Genomic DNA, 14,241 nt, shown 5'->3' on the forward strand with positions numbered 1-14,241 from the left:
ATATAATAATAACTAATATATATCAGATAAAATAATAGCTAATAATATGTTCTATCATATATATATAATTAATTAATTAAAAATAAATTAAATTTGATGTAAATATATTAAGATTTTAATAGTAATTGTACTATTTTAATTTTAATATATACTAAAAAACAGTTGAACTAATGACTTATTAACCAATCATATCTGTCGATTTCATCAAATTGACTCTCGCTGATGTCATCATTTAGTTTTTTACATAATTTTGTTTAATTATAAAAAAACAAATAACTAAAATAATTAATCTTACAATGTTATTAAAATTGGTTTCTATCTACAAAGTTCGATTTTCACACACGAACAATTGTACATTGCAGTATCTCGGATTAAGTCGAGAAGGGATTTAAGGTGTTAATATGTGACAAAGATCAAAAGAAAAAAAACACTACAACAAATTTCGTCATAAAGAAGTCTTTCAAATAATTAAGGAGAGTATATCCTTCCAATGTTCTTTTATTACATTAGTTTTTTTCTATTAGTTTAACATTCTTAACATTTGAATTTAACACTAAGTATCTACTTATAGCTTCAACTTTGAACTTATAAGTTTTTATTAGTTACATGTATTAATATTCAATATTAATAATGTCGTAAGTCTCGTGTCCAGTGTTAGACACGGATCTAAAATCTAGTTGATTACTAATATATATAGCTGTACAAATTAATCTGAAAGAAACCCTTTCTTAATTAATAAGACGGTACTATTATACAAAAGTAAATTATCCGTAAAGATTATTATTATTAAACTTACTATGTTATACTTCAAAAAAATTATTGCTATTATATTGTTATCAAAATATATATAAACGTGCTGAAAACTATATCTTGGGTGAAGTACGTACTAAATAAAAGTTTAAAGAAAGACCAAAGACTCCATTATTGATAGAGACAAAACTACAAAGCTGTCAGCAACTAATAGCCAAGTGCAAAATGATCGAGGAATATATAATGTTTAGAGAGAAAATTTAGTTTTGTTAAGTTCTAGATTTGGGTACATTTTATCTCTCGCATTAGATTTATAAAATATATATATATATATATATATATATATATATATATATATATATATATATATTTTTCAGAACAGTGAAGGGTCGGACCAATAATTAATATCTTGATAGGCATAAATACAAATTTTATTTTTAAGTTATCCATAAATCCTTAATCCGTTTTTATAATCAACTATTTAGATTTTTAATATATACTATAAAACAGTTGAACTAATGACTTATTAATCAATCAAATCGTTCAGTTTTATCAAATTGGTTCTCCCTTATGTCATCATTTAGATTTACTACAAATTAAAAATCCTAATAATCATTATCCAAATATATTATTATATTAGTATATATATTAATCCGTAGAAAAAATTTCACTAATTTACACTTTTTTATTTTTCATCAATAATTTACACTTTTTAACCTTGAATACTTAATTTAATTTTATTTTTAACCATCAATTTGAGTAATTCTTTTTAAAAAATTTTTAGAAAAGTTACAAAAAATATTTATATTTAATTTTTTTAAGTTAAAATTGCCACTCAAATCAAGAGTCCTAATTGTTATCAAAGAATGACCGTGCTCAGCGTCTGCATTATTTTCGTCTTGGTGTTCAACTTTCTGGGAGTACGGCTGCAGAGCACGACCAATCGTGCTCGCGGCCACAGCTCTCAAACAAATTTTTTCCGAGCTTCATCCAAATTTTTCAAGGTCTGAAACTTATAGGATATATTTAATATAACATATTAAGGTGTTCTAATTCGTTATATTTTGAATTAGAGCATTATGAGTTTTTCAAATAATTTTGCTCTAAAAGTTTTCCAAGTATGGAAGTGGTCAAACAAAGTCAACAAAAAAAGTTGGTCGACTCGATCCCGGTCCTTTCAAGTCTTGAAAGGATTCGACTCGACTCAACCAAAAGATTGGGATTTATTTTATTTGTTTTTGTTCTGGCCGTAAATTTATGGCTGGGTGTCGTAAATTTATGACTTAGTTACAATTGACCGTAAAAACCTAGCCGTAAAATGAAAACAATCTTAATTGTTATCTAATTATCATAGGACAGGTGATTGAAAATAAACATATTTGTTAATGGGTCTGCATCATGACCAAATACATATAATTGAATGTCAAGTACATGATCACAAGTATGTTTATATTTTAATTCTTAATTATCTTTCATAACAATATTACATTATGAGTACAATTGGTTTCAAAAAATTATATAATGTGAAAACTATTGTAGTATGTGCCTTGTGTAATGACTACGGCAAACGATTCCATCAATATATCCCAGCTAATAATAACAGTAACGAACCTTTGATTATTGTACTACAACTTGCAAAGTATAACACTTAATCGTATATCTTCAAAATTATAAGATTTCATGAATTAAATGTATGAAGATCTAATATTGATAATAACGTAAACCTTGTGTCCAGTGTTGAACACAGGTCTAAAATCTAGTATATATTAAAATGCTAACTCATCCCCCATCTTCATAAGTCCTATACATCTCTACTCCCTAATAAAGCAAATCCCCCCTATTAAATATTTCTGCATTTGAAATACCGTATTTGCCCTTAGACTTTCTTGTTTTTTTTCCTTTACGTAACTACCCAAAGTCCTTAATAAAGCAGACCGCTTTCCCCACTACTGTCGCCGCATTGCACGGTTACCATGCTCGTCCTTTATAATGACGATCGTTAGATCCCAAATCCTAATCGTTCGTGGCTCTTATAAACATAACCTCCCCTTGCGTAGTGATTGTAAATGATAGGTGATGGTTATATATGGAGAAAGTGAATTGAATCACTGAATGGTACGAAGGAATTGCTTGTTAGTGTCTTAGCCAAAAACTCGGTAGTGTTTAAACTTTAAAGGTTATGTTAAGGTTGACGCGAATGAAAAAAAGTAACTTGGATGATTAAGTGGAACGAAATAATTATATATAACTATTGACACCAATGAGTGGGCTTTAAAATTAATAGGGACCGTCCGATTCACAAACCAATTAATCTGAGCGGCATAAACTCTTTCTTTTTAAGTGGATAGTTAGTTACTAAATAATACAACATGTGGTCATTTAATTATGCTTATCATTTATTTTGTATAATATACTTTTAACAACACACAAAGCAGCATGCTTAACCCATCCTTTTTAAGTGGATAGTAGTTAATGTATAAAACATGTGTATATTTTGTGCTTGGTAAGTAGCCAAATAGAAGTCTATTTTTATGGGTGTTTATGTTTCTTAAAAAACTCATCTTTGGACTGGAGTACTGTTTGAAAATAATATGTGTTTGTGGTAATTAAAAGATCCATATTATTTCATTTTGCTTATGGTTTATAAATACAAAAAGTAAAAGAATATGGTGATTATAACCATTGCCATTGTTAATTGATCTATATATGATGCTGCCTTTATGTTGATATTAATAAAATCTACAATCTCATAATATAAATCTTTTAATTATATAAAAAGTAGTTTATAAATGTTACTTCTTAACTATTATGTATACTAGATATTGGCGTGGTTCACGGAGTTATATCGACAAAATTAAGATTGGTGAAGGATGCTTTCACCGGTGATGTTTATATAAAAGCTATAATTTTAAAGTTTAAGAAAATAATTAATATTAGTTTCATTACATATTTGTGAACTTACCATATATTATTAGGGAACTCGCACAGCGGTGGTATGATGACGGTGGCGGTAGTTGCGGTGTAATGGCGGCAACGGTCGTGGCGAATTGTGGCGGTCACAGTGGAGGTGGCAGTGTGGTTGCGGCGATGACAGTGACAGTAACTATTTGTGGTGGTTATAACGGTAGCAAGTAATCTAAGTTATTGTAATAATAATTGTTTGAAATAACAATTTTTAACAGAATGTAATTGAAGTAGATATTTATTTTTATAGAATTTTTAAAAAGTTAGATGTTTTGCAATTGCTTTATATATAAATTTGGTTGTCATAATTTAATCACATCTTTCAACTATTAAACTACTCGTAACATGTTAGAGTCATAAATTTTATGAGGTCCATTCATGGGCTGTTATAACTTGAGTATTAGAGCATGCATCTCCAATGACATTATCTATAAGTTACTTTTTATTATTATTAGATCATTAATTTATAATATTAGATTAAAATTGTTGAATAAAGTCATGTTAATAAAACATATTTTTTAAGTTAGTGTAAGAGTATTTGAATTAAGGATTATCAATCTTTTGATGAAAAGCGCTAGCTTTTCAGTGATAAAAAGTTTTTCATCTATTTATTAGCATATAAAAAACCTTTTCATCAACTTATCGCTGTAAATGTAGTAAATTACCTTAAAAGTATGAAATTGCATGTTTAGGATTTTCAACCCATCTAAAGTAATCAGTTGATGGCTTAAAGTTTATGATAGTTTATAGTGAAATTTAAATTGAAAAAAAAAAAGTATTGTAGATTATAAAAAAAAATGACTAACAAAAAATAGATAAATCATACACCATGTAAAAGAGGTATGCATTTTCCGGTGCTGGAAAGTACAAGTTGAGCTGAGTGAGTTATAAAAGGTTGCTTATTAAGTATAACCCGAACAACGTACGGGTATTGTGCTAGTTAAACTTTTATTAAGGATCATTCAAAAAAGAGAAGATTTAACTTTAAAAATATAACAAAAAACTTAGGTTTACTTATGAAATTTATTATGAAATGTAGATTAAAATAAGTCATTTACAACGGTGAATTTGTGTTTTTACAAGTAATATATTAAAATATTAATAAAAATTAAACCAATTAATGCTATAACATCGAACTCAATGGAAACATTTTTTTATAGTTTGATTTGATCATGACACTTCATAAAATAAAATGATGAATTTAACAAAAAAATTGATGAATTCCATGTAATCAAGTGGCGTATTATGTTGTTTTCTAATGAAAAACATATAATCACTTATTTGGCAATAGCTAGCCACATGTCTATTGGCAATAGAATGACACTTCATAAAATTGCCATTCTTTTGTTTTAACCAAGGCTATCAAATTGTTTTCATACATTTAGTTTCCTCGAGATTTGTGAGTGTAAGTGAAGCTATCAATTAGTAAAGGGAATTAATATTAATACCACAAAATTTTAAACATGTGTCATAATTATGCTATATATGTTGAATTGTATAGTGTGCATTAAAAATATTTGTAGTGGTAAATCAAGCAAAAGTATTAGTACAATTATCACTCTTAGGGATGAGCAAGATTACCGAAATGCCGAAACCGAACCGGTACCGAAATTCGGTACGATAGAGATTCGGTATCGGTATTTAGTTTTGGTCATTTTCGGTTTTGGTACCAATCGGTTCGGTACCGGTTCGGTACAAGAAAACCGACTATCGATACCGAAAATATAATTTTGTTCAAAACATGTTATAATCTTACTTGTTGTTCTTATTGGTTGTTGGTTTGCAATTTAACTTTGAACTCAAAATATCTTAGGTACCAATGTACCATGCATCCTATACTTTTTATTTGAATAGCAGTCCCTTCTTTATATTACAGAAAGAAATTTCGCTACCTACACTTTGAGTTGGCCATCATAATATCAAGTAAATGTATAATAAATAGTATATACGAAGAAACAAATATAAATCATAATTTAAAGTAAGAAAGTCTGATTACTAAAACAACCAAATAAATTATAAAAATAGAGCTACAACTAAAATTAATACGATGAAGATATTATTATGCATATGTGTTTGTAGCCTTAATTTGTAACCCAAAAGAACCTGTTGCTTCTACTCAATTCGCTATTGCAGCCATAATTTAATCAAGGAAGTGGAGATTATTCTCTAATCATTTATCTAACATTATTTTGCCAGAATTTTCTTTATGTTTGGTACTATTCGGTTTTGATACCGAAAAACTGATACATACGGAACCGGTATAATCTGTACGGTATTCGCTTTTCAGTTTGAATTGTTTTCGGTTTTGGTACGATTTCAGTACGGTTCCGTACCGAATACCATCCCTAATTACTCTCAATTACTAAAAGGTGGGGGCCTCGGTATACACATAGCTCCAATATCTTAGTCATGGCAAACCATCCCTAATTAGGGAGTGTTCTGTACCGAATACCATCCCTGATTACTCCCACACGAAACAACCAGCGAACATACTTTCGAAATACACATAGCTCTTAGTCATGGCAAACCATCCCTCTAGAAGTGTTTCAAGTATGAAAAAACGTTATCTTGACCGATGTATCTTGTATCTATATAATAGGCAAAGATTATTTATTGTTAAAAAATTGTCACTATAACAAAAATGTCATTTGTCCACGCATATTTGTTCACACTTTTGATGAAGTGTGTAGAAATTTGTTAATTCATTCACATTTTAAGTTGTATAGAAAAAGTTTATATATATAAATGTGAAAGAATTTTCAAAAATCATAATTTCTACACATTTATAAAAGTATTAACAAAATATTCACACTTAAAAATGTGAAACTTAATTTGTCACACTTAATTTCTTCACACTCTCCTTCCATGAAGAAATTTACTATTACAATTTGACTTTTCACATTAGAAAATGTGAACAATTAATATAATTTTTACACACTTTCAAGTATGAATTTATTTTTCTCACATATATAAGTGTGAAAAAATTAAGATTTTTTAGATTTTTACACACTTTTAAATATGAATTTATTTGTTGTATACATATAATTTGAAATGTGAAAAAATTTACAAATTTGTTTACGCTCTTTCAATATAAATGTGGACAAATGATATATTTGTTGTAGTGTGGGTCAAAACACAATTTTACAGATTGGTCCCATTCACATGTTATTTCAGTTTGTATGATTATTTTTGTAAATTATTTGCATATAAATATAATTCGTTTCTTCTATTTTTTTTATACATACAATTACATCTAAATCCATAACATTAGTTTTACGTCTTTCGTCGATCTTAGTAGTTGATTTAAGTGACTTCGATGTTTCTTCCCCTTGCGAATTAGGACTTCAACACCAATTTTACGGTTCTTTGACTTTCTCGCTTTATTTTCATGCTTTTGACTTTTTCTTTTTCATGTTGTTTGACTATTTGACTTATCATCTTCTATCACAATTTTGACTTTCGAACATGGAAGTCGCACCATATTTTACTTCCTTTTACCTAGAAAACTACATGCTAAAATATTAGAAATATCATCTATATTATCTTGTTACGGTTGCAGAAAATCTATATATTAATTATGAATATTGTTTTTCCACACAATAACATACATTACAGTTTACAGTTACATTTTTTTAAAAAAAAAGATATTCATTAACAAAAAGATAATTGAATTATAACTAGCTTATTGGGTTCGCAATCCATTCAAATCAGAAATTACGACAGTTACATACGTAACAATAGTTTTTTCAAAATAGTTTTCCACCTTTTGATAAATTTTAAACATGTAAGTGCAACCTTGATTTGTGAATCCAATTTTCAAACTAACAAAATACAACACAAGACAAGTTGCAATTATTTTTCTTAATTAATATACCTTTTCATATAGCATAATGAGACTATTTTCTTTCTTACTTTCACACTTCTTTTCAGTAATTTAATGATAACTTTGTATCAAAAATGATGAATTTACTTTATTTACCAAGAATCAAAGAAAAAAGTGTGCACGTCATCGTCATTCTTAGAAGGATGTTTGTTGCAGCATTTTAAAAAATAAAAATGAAAACTTTAAGGCGCGTTTGGTTGTAGAAAATGTTTTCTAGTTTTTCATTTTTAATTTTCCAAGAAAATAAAAGGGGTTTTTGTTTTCTAGAAAACAAATAAAAATTTTAAAAACGCGTTCTAATTAGAATACTAGAAAACATGTTGAGTTGTGAGGGAAAGAGGGTGAAATGAATTGGAAAATGAAAATGGAAAATAGAAAACAAGAAAAAAGTGTTTTCATGTTTTCTATGGAAAAATAGAAAACCTTGTTTTTTGTTTTCTTAGAAAACATTTTTAGAAAACTATGATTAGAACGCGTTTTCTGTTTTTCATGTTTTCTTGAAAAATAAAAATGGAAAACAAAGGATGTTTTTTATAACCAAACGCCCTCTTATGTTTTTGAATCCAATAATGGTGAATAGGATATCAGTAGTTATTTCTAAAGGTATAACCAAACATACGTAAAAGTAGTCAACGTTAATAGTATCATAACTTATCTCTTACAATACTATTTTTTTTTCAAAACGGCAGTTATAACTATATATTTTTCATGGGAAATGTTAGGTAAAACATACAGTACCTATGTTAGGTAAAACAGGGAGAGATTATGTAAAATTCATGGGAATGTTATGTAAAATTCAGAGGGGCTATGTATGTTTATCAAATTAAAAGGTTTAATTTATAACTTTTTTTAAAGTGGCAGTACCTAAGCTTAGGTGAAGTCTGCAATACGGATCATTTTCCCATTTTTCATTATATCTTTTTTAATCAATAATGAGTTAAAGAGTTTTTAAACCAAATTAAAATTAAACTCATCTTTTCACCAATTGTCATATTTTCCTTATTAAGAAAAAGCCTCTTTCATATTTTAGGTAATTCTATCTTTAAATTATTAGAATTGCCTTTGACTTTTTATGTTTAGCCTTTAATGAATTAATTTATACTCTAAACCTTTATTTTAATAATTAACACTTTAAGCTCTTATCTTGTAAAAATTTCCACTATCACAACTACATCAACCTACACCACTTAACACCGCCACCACCACGAATAGTACCGTCACCGACACCACTAGACCGCCTTCCCCACTAATGTCGCCGCATTGCACAGGTACCATGCTCGTTGCCTTATAAAGGAAATGATATTTTTTTATTTTAGGTAATTCTACCTTTGAATTACCAGAATTACATTTCACTTTTTATGTTTTGCCCTTAATGAATTATAACTTACACTGTAAGCCTTTATTTTAATAATTAACACTTTAAGCCTTTATCTTCTAAAAATTTTCACTATCATAATTACATCAACCTACACCATTTGACACCGCCATCACCACCAATAGTACCATCACAGTCACCACTAGATACCGCCTTCCCTACCACTGCTGCCGTATTGCACGGGTACTATGCTCGTAATATTGCCAAAAGTCTGAATATTTATGTATCTTTAAATGATGGAGGCCGGTATCTTCACACACCCTCAGCTTCATCGTTGCAGCTTCCTTCCATATGTGTTCTTTGGAAGCTAGCATCGAAGCAAGACCACCTTCAACTCGGAGATCATGTTAAACAACTCCGGTCTATCTCATTGATCAACAATAGGATTAGAAATTGTACGTAATCCTAGCTAATTTTGATTGGAATATTGGATGGACTAGTATCGCAATCTGTTTTATTTTGTGTAATCATTATCTATCTAGCACCTTGTTAGAGTATTTTAAATTTTTTAAACAAATTAAACGATTTTAATGGGCACCGTAAGAATAGAAATTAACTATATATTAACTAACTATATATAAAGCAAATACCGGTTTCAAAAACTATAAAGAAATTCATTACGATAACCGTGTGTCAAATTGTTCAAATTTATGTAGTTAGATGTTTTAGAATCCTCAAAATCTATGTATGTGAATTAAATTAAAAAAAAAAAAAAAACACATTAGTTCCCTTATATCGGATGGTTGTGACACATCTAGCTAGTTATCTTGGTGTGGTAAGGTGTGGTTTTTTTGAAGTTTTGTCAAAGAAATTACGTACATAGCTTTATTACGCGCTAAAATATTTATTTAATACGAGTAATACTTCACCAGAGATTATTAAAGCCAGGTTAATCAATGTAACTTTAGATAAGCAGAAACCTAAACAAACCAATACTTATAGATCATGTGTGTATAATTACCTTTAGAATCTAGATCGATCTTCAATATTTATTATATATCTTCAACATATATCTTTTTCTTCCATTGTTAGCTGCCTTAGCTAGCTAGTAAGACATAAGTTTTTTTGAAGCCTTAATCTGTTCCTTTACCATCATCTTCTCCAAAACCTAAAAATGAACCCAAAAAAGGTTTTGATCGAAAGCAGCCAGCTAATCTTATATCATCGTCGTCGTCATCTTCTTCTTCCCAGTCTTTAAAACGAATGATCCACTCATAGTTTTTCAAAGAAGGTTTAACTGAAGGTTGAAACTAACCGGGCCTGTTAATTCACTGATCAAGTTCTTTCAAAAGAAAATGAATATACTTTGATATATATATATATATATATATATATATATATGTCCTCATCGTTTTCAAGTTCTTCAACCTTAGAAACAACCAAACCCTGAGTATTTTAAAAAGATCAAGTAAAAGTTCAAAACCATTCGATCATATATATAGATATATCTCTTTTTGTTTGTTGATCCACAACTTGTTTAAATTTAATTCACAGGTAAGATCAGCGCGCTAAGGCCGGCCGGTGGATTAATTTCAAGGACATTTCTCTTCTCCTAAGTATTAATATCAGAAAGGAATTAAAAAGAAGTAGACAATAGATACATACCTTGCTATATATGCAATTGATCATATGGACAATTATTATCATCAGAATCCTCAAGATGTAAGTTTATCTTCTTTTTCTTTTTGAATTATCATTAAAAAATAAAATTAAAGTTATATTATGGTCTATATATTGGCCGGCCAGTCATTCTCCTGCCTGTACGACGATCATATATATAATCAAAGGCTCATATTTTTGATGGCAACTAACTTGACCACTAATATTTATATTTGATCGATGGTTCAGTAGTATTAGTCAGCGAGGCGGCTGCCTTATCTCATATCATCACTTAATTAATCATTCACATTCTTTTTTGGATATATATACTTCTACTGTCCACATCTTTAATTTATTTGGAATAATATATATTTTGAACAAATTTGGTAACTTTTTTAGTTAGTAATCTTTATCTATAGATGAAAAAACATATTTAATTAAGTTTGTTCCAACTAATTAGCTAGGGCGGCCAATTCAGAAAATAACGTTAATTAGTCCTTAATTAATTATTATACCTTGACAGCTGGATTATGAGGCATCGGCAAGTTCAAGACCAATAGACTTGAAGCTGATGTTTTCAAGTGAAATCGCTTCTCCGGTGTTTACCAAAGATACGATAGCAGGAGGTGATGGCGGAAATGAGTCCATCAAAGTTTATTTGGTTGATAGTAACACGTTGGAAAAAGTCACCACCGGGTCAATAGCCTCAACAAAGGTGAAGATTGTACTTCTACATGGAGATGGTCTCATCACGACTTCTCTAGAGTTCAAAGAGAACATCGTGGTCGACCATGGAAAGAAGAAAAATCTTCTTCTAGGTAATTGCTACGTCGATCTAGAAAATGGGTGTGGTACGGTGGGTAGAATTAGAATCAAGCATGATAGAAATCCTATTAGCAATGTTACGTTTAGACTAGGAGCAATGGTTGTAGATAGTCGGTATGCGGTCAAAGAGGCTATAACAAAGCCCTTTCAGGTCAAGGATCGCCGCAATTTACCCAAGTGCTCGGGACCAAGGTCACTAGAAGATAGCGTGGGGGAGTTGATTAATATCTCAAAGAAGGGAAAGATACGTGATCGTCTTGAGAGTGAAAACATTTTTACTGTGAGGAATTTCATTGATATGTACTTTTCAGATGCTACAAAACTCCAAAAGGTCAGTAGCTTTCTTCAATGTGAAATGATATTCGTACCACGACTTTTGATGGATGTACCACAATGTACCAGTTTTACAACTGACTGTACAAACCATCACTGCACAGTTGTGGTAAATCTATCAAAATAAGTGGTACTAATATCACAAACCTTCTACAAACCTCTCCTTAAAAAAGGACAAACTTTAAAATTTATGACAAAATTAATTAAAATTTTTAAGAAGGTACGTATTGGCCCCCCTCTTGCCCTCCTTTGTTACTGCCCATGCCCCCACCCACACACACAAGACAGGGACCCTAATTAATAATATTGAGTTCATATATATGATCGAGCTTAACCGGAAATTGGTATTTGAATCATATATAGATTTGTCGCATCAAAGGCAAAAAGTGGGACATGACTATAAAGCATGCGAAAACAAGCCTCTTCGAAAATGTGGTATGTATCGATGATCACTTAACTTCAATTCAAAAAATAAATTAATGTGGTATGTATCGATGATCACTTAACTTCAATTGAAAAAATATTCTTTAGATATAATAATGTTATATATATTCTATTTTAGCATATATATAGAAAACTATTTAACAATCTTATAGAAACAAAAATGACTTGATTATTTTGTATATATAGTGCAATGCTTGCGAACAAGTTGGATCCACCTCTCAAGAGTGGGAAAACTTACCATCCTTTGACTACGATGATAGCGTCCTGTTTGATGACAATTGTTATAAGCCGCGGCTTTGTGAAGATGATGAGTTTGTTATGGATTCTGATTTTTCAACCAAAGATGTCGAAATGGGTGACATATATCTTTATGGGCGCGATAAAGAAAAGGGAGTTAATATTGGTGAATTGGTTTTCGTTCACAATGCTGGGATAGGGAAAGGATTTCAGGCTAAGAAATCAAGGTGGGTGAAACTACGCACAATTTGGTTATTAATTAGGTCTTTCATGAAGTCGTGTACTGATTAATTAGTGTTATTAATTAAGCTGGTTCAATTCGATTATATGGGTCCAGAGCCCCCAATATATATAATTATAAAAAAAAATAAAACGAATAAAAAACCTCTCTGTTGATATAAATTATACATATTTAACTTAAATGGAATATGTCTACTCATAGAACTCATGGAGAATTCTTGTAAATAAAATAATTGTAATGTAATGTTTGAAGTTCAAGTGCTGTATTTTATTTGACACAAGTTCATCTCTAATTAAGTACCTAAATTTTTCTTTTTTGTTTTTTTTATAGAATATACGTAAAACTAATAAGATTGGCGGTTTATTGGTAAAGTTTTTGTAACTTGAGAACGGAGATCATTAACTCACAGATTGAAACCGGCCTATTTCTTACACTTGCGGAATGAGTGGAAGGCAAGAGCTCCTTCCCTCCCTTCCTTATCGACAAGGTGTGATGAAGTAAGATATTTGAGATAACTATAATTGATTTTAGATATTCGGGATAATTTAAAAATAGTGAAAATTTTGGTTCGTATCAAAATTGCCGTTAAAAGATAAGCATAACCACTGTAAAGACATGCATGCAAAAAGATTTGATGCTTAGTTTGGAAAAAGAAGGTTTTTGTGATGTTAGGCCCACGCTTACGGCCTACCTCATACTAGTCTTCTTATAGTTGGGCTGTTTTGAGTCCTCACACCTCATTCTTAGAGCAAACCGGCCCATTCTTTCTTTGGATTTATAAATATCAGTGGCTTAAATCTTTTATGTGTTGTGTCTATTACAAACAAATCAAATTTGCTAAATATAGCCTTTAATTAACTATTATTAGTTAAAAAGGTACTAAGAAAAAAAATACTAAGAATATATAGTAGTAAATTTCAAAAGAAAATATTTCTTACAAGATTGATTATTTATTTAATTAATTATATATATACTTCAGAAGTCATTCTATATAATCAGTGATAAAGAATTACTAAAAATTCTTCAGATGATATTTTTGTAGATAAAGAAAATGTTCTTTTTGATTGTGTAACTTAATCTTTATTATCAACATGAAACCCACAAATTTTTAGTTAATAAGTCTTGGTATTTGCTAAACGAAGCACTAACAATGTGTTCTTAAGTTTTTTAAAATGAGAAAAAAAAAAGATTACAAAAGGTTGTGAAATAAGTTGTATTTTTGAGTTTAACTTAAAGGATGGAAATAAAATGAAATGAAAAGAATTAGAATGATTTTTAGTTGATTTTGTTTAAAAAAGTTTTTCCTTATTTTTGAGATGATTTGGAAAAAACATAACATGACTTTTAATCATTTCATTTCTTTTAAAATTTAAACTCAAGAACATAGGGGCTTTCGTTAAGGTGCATTAAATAGTTGTACACTTACCATTAATTTTAGGGGTGAGCTTTTAATACGGAAATGTGCAATCTTATTATTAAGTGAAACCTTAAGGGCTTCATTTAACATTTTCCATAAGTCCTTTTACAACATACGTAACCTTTTCTCTCTAAAACAAACTAAATTGTCCACTTCTTAAATTTTGCAACTAT

At 29.5% G+C, this 14,241-nt stretch overlaps 1 protein-coding gene and 1 long non-coding RNA gene across 3 annotated transcripts; one reads left to right on the forward strand and one right to left on the reverse strand.

The window, feature by feature from the left end:
• Positions 1 to 9,028: 9,028 nt before the first annotated feature.
• Positions 9,029 to 10,850, reverse strand: LOC122579439. 2 transcript variants are annotated; one of them, XR_006320635.1, is made up of 3 exons: positions 10,578 to 10,850; positions 9,934 to 10,232; positions 9,029 to 9,334 (listed from the first exon to the last, which is right to left on the reverse strand). It is a non-coding gene; the product is annotated as an uncharacterized LOC122579439 (long non-coding RNA). The 2 variants fall into 2 exon arrangements; XR_006320634.1 differs by lacking the exon at positions 9,029 to 9,334 and having other exon boundaries at positions 9,814 to 10,232.
• On the forward strand, positions 10,392 to 12,928 carry LOC122579438 (calmodulin-binding protein 60 D-like). The gene is made up of 4 exons (XM_043751615.1): positions 10,392 to 10,634; positions 11,095 to 11,727; positions 12,093 to 12,164; positions 12,360 to 12,928. The coding sequence occupies exons 1-4, from the start codon at positions 10,602 to 10,604 to the stop codon at positions 12,699 to 12,701; spliced, it is 1,080 nt and encodes a 359-aa protein (XP_043607550.1). The 5' UTR covers positions 10,392 to 10,601; the 3' UTR covers positions 12,702 to 12,928.
• Positions 12,929 to 14,241: the final 1,313 nt, after the last annotated feature.

The sequence above is a fragment of the Erigeron canadensis genome, chromosome 8, assembly GCF_010389155.1.
Source record: "Erigeron canadensis isolate Cc75 chromosome 8, C_canadensis_v1, whole genome shotgun sequence".
Taxonomy (NCBI): domain Eukaryota; kingdom Viridiplantae; phylum Streptophyta; class Magnoliopsida; order Asterales; family Asteraceae; genus Erigeron; species Erigeron canadensis.

What these genes read in the sequence shown, in the direction of transcription:
- LOC122579438 (XM_043751615.1), top strand. Translation starts at nt 10,602, where the DNA reads ATGGACAATTATTATCATCAGAATCCTCAAGAT. An exon ending in ATCATCAGAATCCTCAAGAT is followed by an intron (nt 10,635 to 11,094) that starts GTAAGTTTATCT and finishes ATACCTTGACAG; the next exon opens with CTGGATTATGAGGCATCGGC. An exon ending in ATGCTACAAAACTCCAAAAG is followed by an intron (nt 11,728 to 12,092) that starts GTCAGTAGCTTT and finishes AATCATATATAG; the next exon opens with ATTTGTCGCATCAAAGGCAA.